This window comes from Lonchura striata, chromosome 3 (genome assembly GCF_046129695.1).
Source record: "Lonchura striata isolate bLonStr1 chromosome 3, bLonStr1.mat, whole genome shotgun sequence".
NCBI lineage: Eukaryota > Metazoa > Chordata > Aves > Passeriformes > Estrildidae > Lonchura > Lonchura striata.
The window spans coordinates 71,162,495-71,175,980 of NC_134605.1; the positions used below are offsets into that span (position 1 = coordinate 71,162,495).

At 41.6% G+C, this 13,486-nt stretch overlaps 1 protein-coding gene across 1 annotated transcript in view; it reads left to right on the forward strand.

Annotated features, from left to right (window-relative positions):
• The first annotated feature begins 6,642 nt into the window (after positions 1–6,642).
• Positions 6,643–13,486, forward strand: part of PREP (prolyl endopeptidase) — an 83,300-nt gene continuing 76,456 nt past the window's right edge. Inside the window, exons 1-4 of the mRNA XM_021553809.3 lie at positions 6,643–6,818; positions 8,082–8,156; positions 8,941–9,074; positions 11,856–11,986. Coding sequence (XP_021409484.2) covers positions 6,774–6,818; positions 8,082–8,156; positions 8,941–9,074; positions 11,856–11,986 — 385 coding nt within the window. The 5' untranslated portion in view covers positions 6,643–6,773. The remainder of the gene's footprint in view (positions 6,819–8,081; positions 8,157–8,940; positions 9,075–11,855; positions 11,987–13,486) is intronic.

Here is a 13,486-nt window from a genome sequence, read left to right on the forward strand (position 1 = left end):
CTGCTTTTTCCAGTCACCGTGGTTAACATCACTGGCTGTTTTGTTGCTTGGGACTTGAGCTTGTCCAGCACCTTCACTCTAGGACCCTCGAGATTCTCTGTAAATTTTGATACACAAAACTTCAGAGCTATGACCTTCCTCATACTTCCCCATACTTACATACAGCTAAAATTACCAGTCCAGCTTTCATCCTTTCACCACAAGATGCTTCTCCCTGATTTGGATGTTAGTCAAGGTGAAGCCCTCTGTAAAAACATACAGAACTTTGCCATTATGCACCTTCAGCCTTTCCCCAGGAGCTTTCCTTTTTCACAGTCTACAAAACACCAGATTGTGGGCATGCTGCAAATGTTACATGCATAGTGACCTGTAACATTGCATTATTTTCCTCCATGTCTCTGAATGCAAGCTACCTGTTGTCTTGTGTTCTACACTTTGATTGAAAGTAGTAGATCATAAATGCATGGAGCATCTGTACCACCTGGCCATGTGTGGAAAATGGCACAGTAATGCCCTGGTCCTCATCTAAATTGCACAGAATCTGTAGCACTAGAAATACAGAGATTTGATATTCAGCATCTTTGGAATGTGTTATTCAGTTTCAGGACTAGGTTTGACTCACACGCCTTCAGAGAGGAGGCTAAAGTTATCCCTAAATGTTTAAAAAGTGAATTATTATTATTTAGCATCTACTGAAATAAAGTACCGTTCTTAAAAAGCAATTCTGGAATTGAATTTTTTTTTTTATTCTTCTTATTTTTGTCTTCATTGTGGAATTATAGAGGTAATATTTTAAATTAATTGCTAGGGTGGCTATAAGCACTACTTTGTGGGATAACCTTGCACAGTGTTCAATTCAGTTTGAATTTCAGATTTGGTGATTACTGAATTATATATAGTTTTCTTTCTTTCTCTTTCTCAAGTATTGAGTGGTTCTTCTCAAAGGCATGTGCAAGTCCCTCTTGGAAGCAAATTTCTGGTGCTCTGACTCCAAAGTTTATTCTTTCTGCGGGGATCTATAACTTCTATGTTTTTATAACCCAAGCCAAATATTTCCTGCGGCATAACAGAAAGTTTTGTTTCTAAGCCATTTGAACACATACATTCAAAACATATTAAATATGGGTAGATTATGACTGCAGAAGAAGATATTTCTAGATGTGGAGTCTTTTAAAAAGAGCTAAAACTGTTTTCCTTTCCAAGAAAAATATATCAGATTCCCTATGTTTAGTGTCCTTCAAATTCTGTCAACATGTCATAATCTATTAATAGGAAGCTGCCAACTGGTTTGCTCACTGCCAAGATTAGGGGTGACACTCCTACACTCTTGAAATCAGTGACAAAACTTCCTTTGACTTCAATTGGCAGAAGATTTCATCCAAAGCAAGAAAATTTTCATCCTTACATTTTCAGAATGGAAGAGAATTAAAAGCCTTCTTCCAATTCGTATTTATCTCTATTTTCAGATATTGCCATGTAAGAATTATTCATACTGTCATCCTTTTTTACGTAAAGAATACCTCAGATGCTTTTGACACTGAAGGTAGGAGTTAGCATATAAGGTGTTTTTGCAGCATACAATGACAACCACAACAGAAGATACTTCGGAAAGGCAAAAGCAAACACTAAAAATTAACACTTATATTTCCATTTTATCAATATGTATTTGCTACATTTCCACACAAAAGAATGAACATATTTTCTTTAGATAGAAAATAATATTTGTAAAGATAATTATTTTTTTCAGAGTGATATTTGGTGGGAGGAGGTGGAGGAAGGACTGATTCAAGATTCAGTGAAATAGGTGTGGGGAAAAAGTAGACAGAAAAACCTCTATTGACTTTGTTGATCTCTATGTCACACCCTTCTCCCCAGTGTGGTAATAAAATACTGTGTAGCAAGAAAAGTTCAACTCCTTCTGACTTTTCTTGTGCAAGAGCCTCTTAAGAAGAATTTGGCAAGATACTTGAGCCAGGAGTCCCAGCTGAATTGTATAAGATTAGGATTAATTTCCAGAAATGCTGAAGTAAGTATAATCTAGGTATCAGGAAGACAGTGATTTGGTGCATAAGTAGGCACCAGACCTACAAATCCTGCAAATAGTGAAGGTCTTTGTGAAAACTTATTAAACAACCCAAGCACAACACATGCAGTGAGACATGAGTATTGACTGTCTACCCAAGGACACAAGAACATAGATTTTACTATGTGATCTCTGGTTTTTGGCAAATCCTTATTTTAATGTTAAAATGTAATAATAATAATAAAGAGTCATCAGTCTTGTCTATGATTAGAATTTTATTCGTACTTCACCTCAGGTCACTGCACAAGGAAAAGGTGAACCTTAACTTTCATCTGTCTGAAAAAGTTCCTTCATAGAAAAGTGATTTTGGATTGGGTGTATTTACACTATAATCTCTGTTTTCACCCTCCTACAACAGTTTAGGTATGTTGGTTTAGATTGCCTACCTGATGAAATACCTTTTAATACCACTTTGTAATTGCAATGCCATGCTAATGCTTTGTGGACATCACTACATCACTGAACTGACTCCACAGCAGTGTAAGCACATGTAAGCACACCAATGCACATACCTAGGGAAAGCTAGAGGATGGTTCTGCAGTGTGACACTGACTTCAATGAACCCATCCTATCCCACGGCCTACAGAGAAGTTTGCCACAATGAAATATTGTTTTGCTTGATTGTACATTCAAATGTTGACCAGACCTATGTCATGTAGATGTTTCTGTGACTGAGATAATAAAATCATATTTTATTATGTAAGCAACTTTATAGTTCATCTCAAAAACAAGCAATCCTTTAATTACTCATTAACAATACAAAATTATTATAATTAATGTGTAGGCTAGATGAACATAATTTAGGAATCAAGGGATCACTGAAAATCAACAGGACTTAGGCTCCTGAGTCAGTGCTTCCAAAATAGAAACCCATCAGGGCAGACAATTTGAGAGTCACATTCCTCTGAAACTGGAGTTATTTGTACACCTCAGCACACGCTCATCGTAGCACAAGACTGAGGTTCTGCTGACACCTGTTGGTAAACATCTGAACAGCAGAACTGATGTCATACAATCAAGTAAATGAAATAAAAAACATATACAGAAAACAGGAGTAAAGGTACAGACGTGTCTTCACTCTATAACTGAAAGGTTTCCAGTTATTGCTAAGTCATTATGTGACTGAGGTTGGGGAAAGGGCGACAAGGAAAGGTAAAAACAAAATCTGCTGCTAGATTTTTTGTCAGATCTTCCCTGGCCAAGATGATGAGTTCACTTCCTACTGAGTCAATATACTTCTTGCAGTGAGTCATTGTGGAGATGCTGACTAAGCCAAAAGAGATTTGCTAATGACTGGATGATCAGCAGAATTATAATTAATATCCGCAGAGACCAGTATCTGTTTTGCAAATGATCAGAATCATGCTAACATGGGAGTGTGATGACAAACACTACTGAGAGATTTTCAAATTTTTTGTTTTATATATGGAAAAGAAAAAATTTTGCTTACTCAGCAATCTATCTTCAAAAGACAGCAAATATCAAAGCTGAACTCTGTTAGTGTTCATTAGGCCCAAGAAACGGTAAAATTTTAGTAGAAATTTACTTTCTGCTACAATACAAACAATTAAGATAGGCTTCAAATTTTCAGTCCTAATGTGAATAACTTTTAATTTTGTGTTAACCAAACATATTGAAAAAGGCAGAAGAGTGCTACACCTTTCATTGTAAGGATTTCTGTTACCAGACTGTACACTGCACTCTTTCATTTGTACAGGGTGTGCATGGTGTCTGGTAAGAAAGATATGTTTTGTGCAGTGTTTTAGACACTATGTGGACCCATATTAACTGCTTTCCTGATAAGAAAACATCCAACAGTGTAGACTTGCTCCTTCTGCTATTATTCACTTCCTTCTCCCCCCATTACCCCCAAAAAGCACGGGAGAAATTTACAGTAGAGAAATTTCAGTCCCTGGTGCTCATCTTTGAAAGAAAATTACTGCTTGTAAAATTACAGGTCCAACGATCTTACCCTGGACCTCTATGTACTTGGGTGTTTTTTGTATATTCCCACCTTCATCCTGTATCTAGGATGAATTGAAAGGTATTTTGTGATGGATAATTGCTGAGCTTACTGGATGCTTGCCAGCCCGTTCAGGAATTACCCTGCCCTGCTCGGAGAGCGCTGCTGGAGCCCGAGGAACTCCGGGTGCTGCCGTGTGGAGCCGCGGAGCGCCTGCGTGGCCAGGCTGCCTCTCCCGCCAGCTCAGGGAGCTCCGGCTGCGTGGAAGAAGAACAGCTGCCCAAAACCTCCACTACAACTCAGACTGGCTTCTTTTACAGCATGAAGCTGATCTTCGAAGACATCGTGGAAATGCTCAGGCTATTGAGATGTACGGCTGTTCAGTCAGATATATGACAGATAACCTTGCCTGAGCTGCTAAACAGTCAGGCATTCTGGATAAACATAAATACATTAATTGCAGACAATACCTTCAGGCTGAAAAAGACATTTTCACGAGGAAAACTGCAGCTCTGAATCAAATGCACGGCCCCTAGTATCTACAAAACAAATTTGCAGTAAGCTGCCCAAAACTCCCAGAAAAACTGTGGACATATAGCTTGTTTGTGTTGCACACAGGCAAGCTGAACACTTGACAGAGGTATTGAGCTAATAATTCTCCCCATTATGCAAATTTGTGTGCATATACAATTCTGTCTGGGAAGCTTTAGACAGAAACACCTTTGGCTTGCCAGTATCTACCTAAACAAGTTTCTCAGACAATTTGCAAGCTTTTATCATCATTGGGCATGTCAAGGCATTGCCATCAACATCCTTGTTGGTGGCATGTTCTTGAGAAAAAGGTATAGCCTCTGTCCTACTGTCTTGCAAAGGGAGAAGATTAACAAAGAAACAAGGTAAGAAGGAAAAATGACCAAAAGAAAGGGTGAGAGAAAGGAAGCCATATAGCTGTAGTTTAGGATGTAAGCAAAGATGATGAAGACAGTTATGTCACTTAGTAATAGTGACCATTATGGGGCTGGCATATTTCATATGTACACAAACCTTAGCCTTTACACAGGATGTCCAATTAGAGATGGTAACTCTTTCCATTAAGGGGAAGCAATCAAGACACAGTTCTGAGCTGGTAACTATAAAGGTTTGATGCCATTTCCAAAATGTTTTAGGTTATTGTCATTCCAGGTGGTTACTTTATTAAGAACTATGACCACTCTTTGGGCTTACCAGACCTTTAAATGCCACACACAAATGTCCAGCTGGTGCCAATAACCACACACACACACACACACACACACACACACACACACACACACACACACACACACACGAGTTTACCCTGGATGAAGAGCTGCAGTGAAGTTCTCCCCAGGCTGACAGGACAGTTTGGCAAAGGCTGTGGGCAGCAGCGTCATTTGGAAGAAAAGCAGTTCAGCCACGTTGCCAAGCTGCCTCCTGTCTCCTCTGTTGTGCAGGAGGAGTATACCTGGTCTTTCCCTGGAGGAAAAATGTTTGCAGGTTTTCTGACCCAGGAAATCCTATTGTAAAATAAACACCCCATGGATGAGCCTGAAGTCATGCACTTGAAACACCTTTACTGGGAGCCCTTTCATCCAGACTGGCTGCGCAGGCCAGGGTGGGAGCTGGCGTGGGACTACACACCATGACTCTGGGGGTGAGGGTGACAAGCACCAGCCAGCTGGGCTGGTGTTCTGGGGTGGCTGTCTTCACTGGGACCAGGTAGTCAACTTGTCCTTCACTTTAGGGCGAAGGGGAGTCACTGGAAACTTACAGAAGCATGTCTGATGGAAACCACTAAAGGTTTGAGTGGACCAAGCCAGGTTTAGCCTGGAGAAGAGAAGGCTCAGGGGTGACCTTATTGCTCTTTACAACACCCTGAAAAGAGGTTCTACCCAGGTGAGGGTCGGTCTCTTCTCCCAGGCAACCAGTGACAGGATGAGAGATCACAGTCTTAAGCTGCACTAGGGTAGGTTTAGGCCGGACATCTGGAGGAATTTCTTCATAGGAGGGATTATTAGACATTGGAACGGACTGCCCAGAGAGGTGGTGGAGTCTCAGTTCCTAAAGTTTTTTAAGGAAAAGATGGGTGCTTTTCTTGACAAGGTGGTCTTCTGTAACAGGTTGATTATCTCAGAAGTCTTTTCCAACCTAATAGATTCTGTGATTCTGTAACCTGTGTTTGAGCTGCCCGAGTCACATAATTAGAACCAAAGAATTAACTCCATCTAGGAATCAGCTCTGATTTTGGACCTCTGCAAGCCAGACCCGAGCCTCTTCCCTCACCGCGGGCCAAGGCTGGGGAGTCGAGTGGGAAAAAAATGAAAACCTACGATTTGATTTTTTTTTTTTTTTTTTTTTTTTTTTGCAAAGGTTTGCTATAAGGAGGATGAAAGCCAGGTGGAGCTGGGTACACGCCGGAGCACGGCGACCGGGACGAGGGAGCAGCGCCCAAGGGCGGCGGGACGGCGACGGCGAGGCCGCCGCTGAGCCGCCGCCATGGCGCGGCGGGCGCCGGCAGGGGGCGCTGCGCGGGCCGGCCGTATGGCGGCGGCGGCGCTGCGCCTGTGCCGCGCTGCGCGCCTGCTGCCGGCGGCTGCCAGCGCTCGAAACACGGCCCCGGCCCCGCGGCCGCCTCCGCGCCTCGCTTCCTCCTCCTCCTCTTCCTCCTCCGCCTCCTCTGCTTCCTGGCCCTCTCCGCCGCAGCCCGCCATGCCGGCCTTCCAGTACCCCGAGGTGTACCGCGACGAGACCGCCGTGAGTAGGGCGCTGGCCGGGACAGCACCCGGCGTGCGGCGGCCGGGCCCGGGCGCGGGGCACCCGGCTCGCCATTCCCCGCGGGGCCGCCTCGGCTCTCGGGGCTTTGTTGGGCTGCGGCCACGGAACGCCCGGCGTGCTCCCTGCAGAGGGTCTCGGTCTGTCGCGCCCGGGGCCCGCGGCGGCTGCCGGCGCTGTCGGGGCGGGATTCGGGCCCGCGCCGGTGGCCCCGGGCACGTCCCGCGTGTGCGGGGCCGGAGCCGGTCCGGGGCGGGCGGCGGGGCCGGGGGTGCGGGGGCAGCGGCCGCACGGCGCATCCCGGAGCTTCGGTACCGGTGCGTGTGCCAGGGGAACCCGGGCCTCCGCCCGGGCTGCAGCAGCGTCAGCAGAGGAACAAGTAGTCTATTTATATAGGATGGCACATCTGTAACATAGTCTCATCTTCTTGTATTTCCACTGTATCTGGATACACAAGGGATTACAGTGTAAGTTTGGCTACAATGGGTTCGATTTTCTTTCCCTTTCTCAAACCACTGTGCATTGTGCACAGGCCAGGAAAGATCTACATTGCATTTATACCAAACTGTTTGCCGGTATGAGCCAAAGCTGGAAAAAGTCCTGAAGAATTTGTTTTCCCATTTGACTGTAAGGCTGAACTGTGCAAACCCTAGTAGCAGGTATCTAGTCTTATTTAAAGTACTGGAGGAAGGAAGCAGGTAAATTCAACCACGTGGATTAATATTTTGTGGTTTATTTGTTTTGTTTGTTGTTTTGGAGATGGGCTTTTTATTTTTTATATTACGATTTATATATATACACATTATGCACATATTTGTGGGCAACAGCAGTAGGGAGAGCTAAACCAGAGACCGTTTGTGTAACCAGGAACCATACTTTGTATGCATCCAGTAATTGGGTTTTATAGTTTGGCTTGAAAACCTTAAGGGTCTCGGTTTGGTTGGTGGGCTTTCATTTTTGCTTACTAATCTATCTTGTAGAAGGAATTTATGTGCATTTCACCATTTTTCTGGTGCTCTGTGTTTTTTTTCTGAGAACTACTGTGCTGCTGTGATGCCATCACCAAAGATTGGTAATACTAGTGATTTACCTTGGAGCAATGCGTTGGTTCTGTCTTTGCTCCTTAGCACTGTATGCTTTTGTGAAACTCCAGATGCCCTTCATCATGCTGACTATGGTTCCTTGATGGATAGAGTTTTCTTGTGTGTATGTCTTTTTCTAAATTACTGTCTTTTATAAATTCAGGTGTTGGATTACCATGGATGTAAAATCAGTGATCCGTACTGCTGGCTTGAAGATCCTGATAGTGAAGAGACAAAGGTAACCTTTCTTTGCATGGGAATGGCTGCTTTCACATGCTTGTCTCTTACTGACCAGATGCATGGGTACTCTGCTTTTAAGCAACTGCAAATACATTTTGAAAACTTTTATAATGAACAAAGTTCATGTGATATCTCATGGCACCAAAATGCCATTATTTTGCCCCTGTGTTTTAATGGGGAAAAGTTGAATGGGGCTTTGAGCAAACTGGTTTACTGGCAAATGTCCCAGACCATAGCAGGGGCATTGAACTAAATGATCTTCAAGGACCTTTCCTACCCAAACCATTCTATGGTTCTGTGAAAGTCTGAAGTACTTGGTATTTTTAAAATTTTTAAAACTAACCCATGCTTATCTTGCCCCCATTTTTCTTGGCCAGTTCGAATGTTCAAGGTGGTGGTATCATACTGAAGAGAAGCATTAACTTTTTTTCCCTCTTATGTGTGCTTGGTTGGACCAATCAAGGGCAGCTGTTTGTTTGTTTGTTTGGGTTTTTATTTGTTTAGAGCTTCTTTGGTTGTTGGAGTTTTGTTTTGGGTTTTTTTTTTAGGACTCTTGGCTGGTTCCCCAGTGTATGAACTGGAGAGTCATTATTCAAGATATAAGTTGAGTCCTATTAAAGAATTGTGGCATAATGCAAATAAGCATGTTGGATTCTTCATGTGTGACATTGTGTAATCTATATGGTGGAATGATGTCTGTGATGCATTGCTTCTGAGAATGTTTTCTGTAGAAAATGGGAATTTCTGCTTCAGTTTATATTTTTTTGATTGTTTTCTTTCAGGCATTTGTGGAAGCTCAGAACAAGCTCACAGTACCCTTTCTCGAGCAGTGTCCTGTTAGAGGACTGTTCAAGGAACGAATGACTGAACTTTATGATTATCCTAAGTACAGCTGCCACTTCAAGAAAGGAAAAAGGTATGTGAGGAATGTCTTTTGATGTGGTGATGAATGTGAAGCAAGTCAGAAGCAACTATTAATTAGGCAAACAAATTATATTTGTATTTTTTTAATAGTTGTGAAGAAAACTAAGCCAATGTTAATGTGAGGTTGCATGATGCAGAGCACAAGGTGCTTCACTCTCTGCAGTTCCCAATCATATTATCTTCTTCTTTTGCTGGCTTTTCTTTTATAAGAAGAAGAATTTGTGAGTTTATGAGAACCCAGAAAATTTTGTAGAATAATTGTTGTAAAAGTAAAGCTTAGAGGAGTTCCTTTCAGAAAGGCTTGGTTACTATCAGTATAGTTAAAGGCACATTGTCTGCAAACAGCATAAGCCTGTCGTGTGTTCTGTTTTACATATTTGCTAGAGCACTACTCTTACATTGGTCATTCTTTGAGCAGCTGGTAGGCTTTTTTTGTTTAGTCATAGCCAGTAAAAAGCAGTAGGAATTCCCTTGTGAAAAACTGTTCCTGTAGCTGCAGGGTATATGTGAAAAATCATTTGGAGGACATAAAGCAAGTGTTTTCTTAGAAACAAAGATATCCTGCTATATTCCAGTGCCTAATCTACTCATATCCCTAGGCTAAGTGAAGAGGTGGTGTTTCTGTGTCTTACCCAAGATCTGGAGACTGCAGCTGCTGAATTTAATGTGACCTCTTTTAGAAACACTAGCTGGCTTCTAGGGAAAGGGTGTAAAGGGACTTAACTACATCTAAAGATTGTTTTAGCAGTTGAAAAGAGGTAGCAAAAACAACCAGCCACTCTTAATCATAGGAAACACAGATAATCTTTTTCAATGTTTTCAATTTGTTTTGTCCTTGCTGAGCGGGCACCCAGCTATGCTATGTATGTGTTCCCCACCATCCACAGATAATCCACAGAAAAAGAGAGAATATCTTGTTACCTTAAGATTTCTACACAGATATTGAGCGGGATTTGTTTTAGCGATCTGTGTTGTGAAGAAGGCACTGACACTACTGAGGGAGGGAAATTCTGTACTGTGTGGGGTTTGGTGAAGGTGTATGGTAGAGAGTGAACCCATATACCATATACCCATATGAACCAAGCTGTTGGTGGATTTGATGTGGATTTTAATTGTCATGGATATGGCACAACATGCCAGTGTGTAGAGGTGTGAGGTTTAAGCCCAGAAGCAGTGGAGCTGTTTAGGACTGTGCTGCATCTGGGGACGTATGCCTTGCTGAGTGAGTCAGGTGCAGCTTGTTAGTTTGTATGTGATGCTCATGCAGATGTAGCAGGTGACCAGGTCTGGTCAGTGACTGCTTTAGATTCTCTGACCTATTCTCCCTGTGCAGTGCAAACGTGTCTGGGTATTGTTACCTTCAGCGCTGTTAAGGCTTAAGGTTGCAGGAGGTCTTATGGCAGTGATAAATACAGTCTCTGCTAGCAGATACAAATTCTTAATTTAATGCAGCTGACTGTCCTCCAGGAAGAACATTTGTGCCAGGAGCTTGATGTGCTTGTAATTCATGACACTTTACTTCGACTTTAATAGATGTCTTTTTAGTCTTTCTGAGTGGTACTCTATTTCTTGGCATGTGCTGGATTTAAATTGGAGTGGTTCAAATATAATACAAATAAAATAGAAAAGCCCTATGTTGTGGTGTTTGAGGCGATCAAGAGGTCTCTACCATGTCAAATAACACTCGGTAAAGTGTGGGGTAAGGAACTATTCTATTTGAAGAATTTTCTGAACTTCTCATGACACTTAGAAACCCTTACATTTAACTGCTCTGGTTTTCTGATGAAGAATAGCTGCTACAGGACAGTATCCAAAGAGTTGTTCTGTAGAGTCTGCAGAAAGGAAGGGTGCTCAGGGAGGTGCTGTGTCTGTCTCATTGCTTGACCTTTGCTTCCCAGCTTGTTGCTCAGCATTGCAGAGATGAAATTGGCAAGAAAATGGCTGATCAAATAGAAAATTACTTTTCTTTTTCTTCTACTTCTTTTAATCTTACAGTTTTGCACTTGCTGAACATTACTGTTATTACTTGAACATATTACTAGCTCATGTTGTTAACCAGGCCTTTGTGAGTATATTTTCCTCTTCTGGCTTTACCAAGTTCCCATGTTTGTAGCCAAGTACTTGTCAGTCTTAGGGAATATATGAACTTAAATTTAGATTTGAATGTTGCTCTGTAAATTCTCCTCTTCCCCCAGGTGAAGCTGCTGCCTGGTTCTTTAAGTCACGAGTTTGTGTAGTAAAGCACTTGAAAATGGGTGTTAATATCTGTGAGCTCTGTAGTGTCTTAGGATGTGAAGAGTATCACTCACTAAAGACAGTCTGTATTTGTCTGTTCCTACAACTTTTTCAAACACACATTGTAGGGATATTCAAACAGTTTTGGTTCTGTTTGATTTGAACATAAGTCTGTCACCTGGTATGGAATGAAAGCAGCTGTATGAATGACGAAGCTGAGAACATAAGGGATGGGAACCTGTGCCAGTACTTGTAACAGAAAAATGCTGCAGCTGCCAGTGATAACATAGATAGTTATGTGGAGTTTATAGTATACTTAGAATTCTTTGAAATGTACTGTGGCAAATGCAGCTTTTATTTTTAAAGGATATTTTGGATGCATCCTAGCCATGACTCCTACTCTGCTGTGAAACTTGTGTTTCCCTAACCTATTCATCTGTCTTTTATTCGCTTCATGATAACTTCATACAAGTTGTGTTTGCCTAACTGAAAATCAGAGTTCTTCCTACTCAATTTTTCCCTCTTGTGTTCTTTTTAGGTATTTTCACTTCTACAATACTGGGCTCCAGAATCAGCGTGTTTTATATGTACAAGATTCCTTAGATGCTGATGCCAAAGTTTTTCTTGATCCAAATAAGCTTTCTGATGATGGCACTGTGGCCTTACGAGGTTAGTGAGACAGCAGTTCCTGCTGAGTAAGTCTCAGTCTTCAGCAGAAGTTGAAAATTTAATCTTAAATAATTACAATAGCCTTATGTGGATTTGTACTGTGTGTCAGAAGAACACTTCTAAATCTACACTGTATCCACAATAAACTTGGTTCCGTTTCCCAATGCTTTTTTTTTACAACTCTGTAACAGGCTTCCAATTAAATATGAGCAGCTCTTGAGGCTCTCCCTAGCAAGGAAAAAAGTTTATGTATTTATCTTGATTAGTTCTCTTAAAATTGTATTTTGCAGCTTTAACACAGGCCAACAAGTTAGGGACTGTGAAGGAACATAGCATTAACTTCTATGATCATAAGATTGTTTATTTTCACCAGGGCTGTAACTTCTCTTAGCTGTCAATTTTCACAGTCCCTACTTGCTCATTTTTGGAAGTAGATTCTTGGACCTAAAAGTCCTCTAAGTCTGTTCAAGGACAGTTAATAAAAACAGCCATCAGAATTAGTGAATATTTCTCTAAAAGTGACCTGGCTGAAAAGAATCAATATGGCCTTTTTATGGTGAAGTTCTGCCTTAATCTGTGTGTATTGCATTCATGTAATCTCTGCGTATTTCTAGAAGTCTTAGCAGCATAGTCTCCTTCCAAATGCACTTAGAAAACTAACAGCTGTGTAACAAGAGAGAAAACTCCTGGTTTTGATTATTAATTGATTTAAGGGTAGGGAAAGGAAGAACTGATGGGCTGTCAAGTGGAAATCACCAATAAAGCCCTGTCAGAGACTGTTCTAGGATTTGCAGTGTTCATATACTGAACATACTAGAAAAAGGAGTGAGCAGTGAGGTAGCTGAATTTGGTGATAGTACAAAGTTACCCCTGGCTGAAGAATGACTGAAGAGGTGCAGGAATACCTTAATAATAATGAATGGACAATAAATTAACAGGTAAAAGTATTTGTGCAGATAAATTAAGTGATGCACAGAGGACAAACAGTCCTAACCTCATTTATGGAGGAATGGATGGAGTGAACTCTTAGGTTCCTGATGACCTCTTGGGAACAATGCTTGGAGTGTAATGTGTAATTCCATGAAAATGTCAATTTGGTTCTTGGTAGAAGCTAAACAAGTATATCAAATACCAATTTATTCATCAGGAAGACATTTTCTCCTTGGAAGTGTTCAAGAAAAACTCAGTGTGGCACTCAGCACTGAGATTTAGTTGACAAGGTGGTGATCAGTCAAAGGTTGAACTCTTGGAGGTCTTTTCCAACTTCATGATTCTGTGATTCTATGAAATAGTGAACAAAACAAGGAGACACCATTACATTAGCAACTCAGGAGATTATACTGTACCACTGAACATTAAATTTAGTCCCAGTCTCCTCACCTCAAAAGGGGCTCTGAAATACAGGTTTGAGGAGGGCAATAGGAAAAAATCAAAGGAAAAACTGAGTGTGCCTGTATTAATCAGCTTGGAAAAGAAGACAATTTAGCAAGGATATTAGAG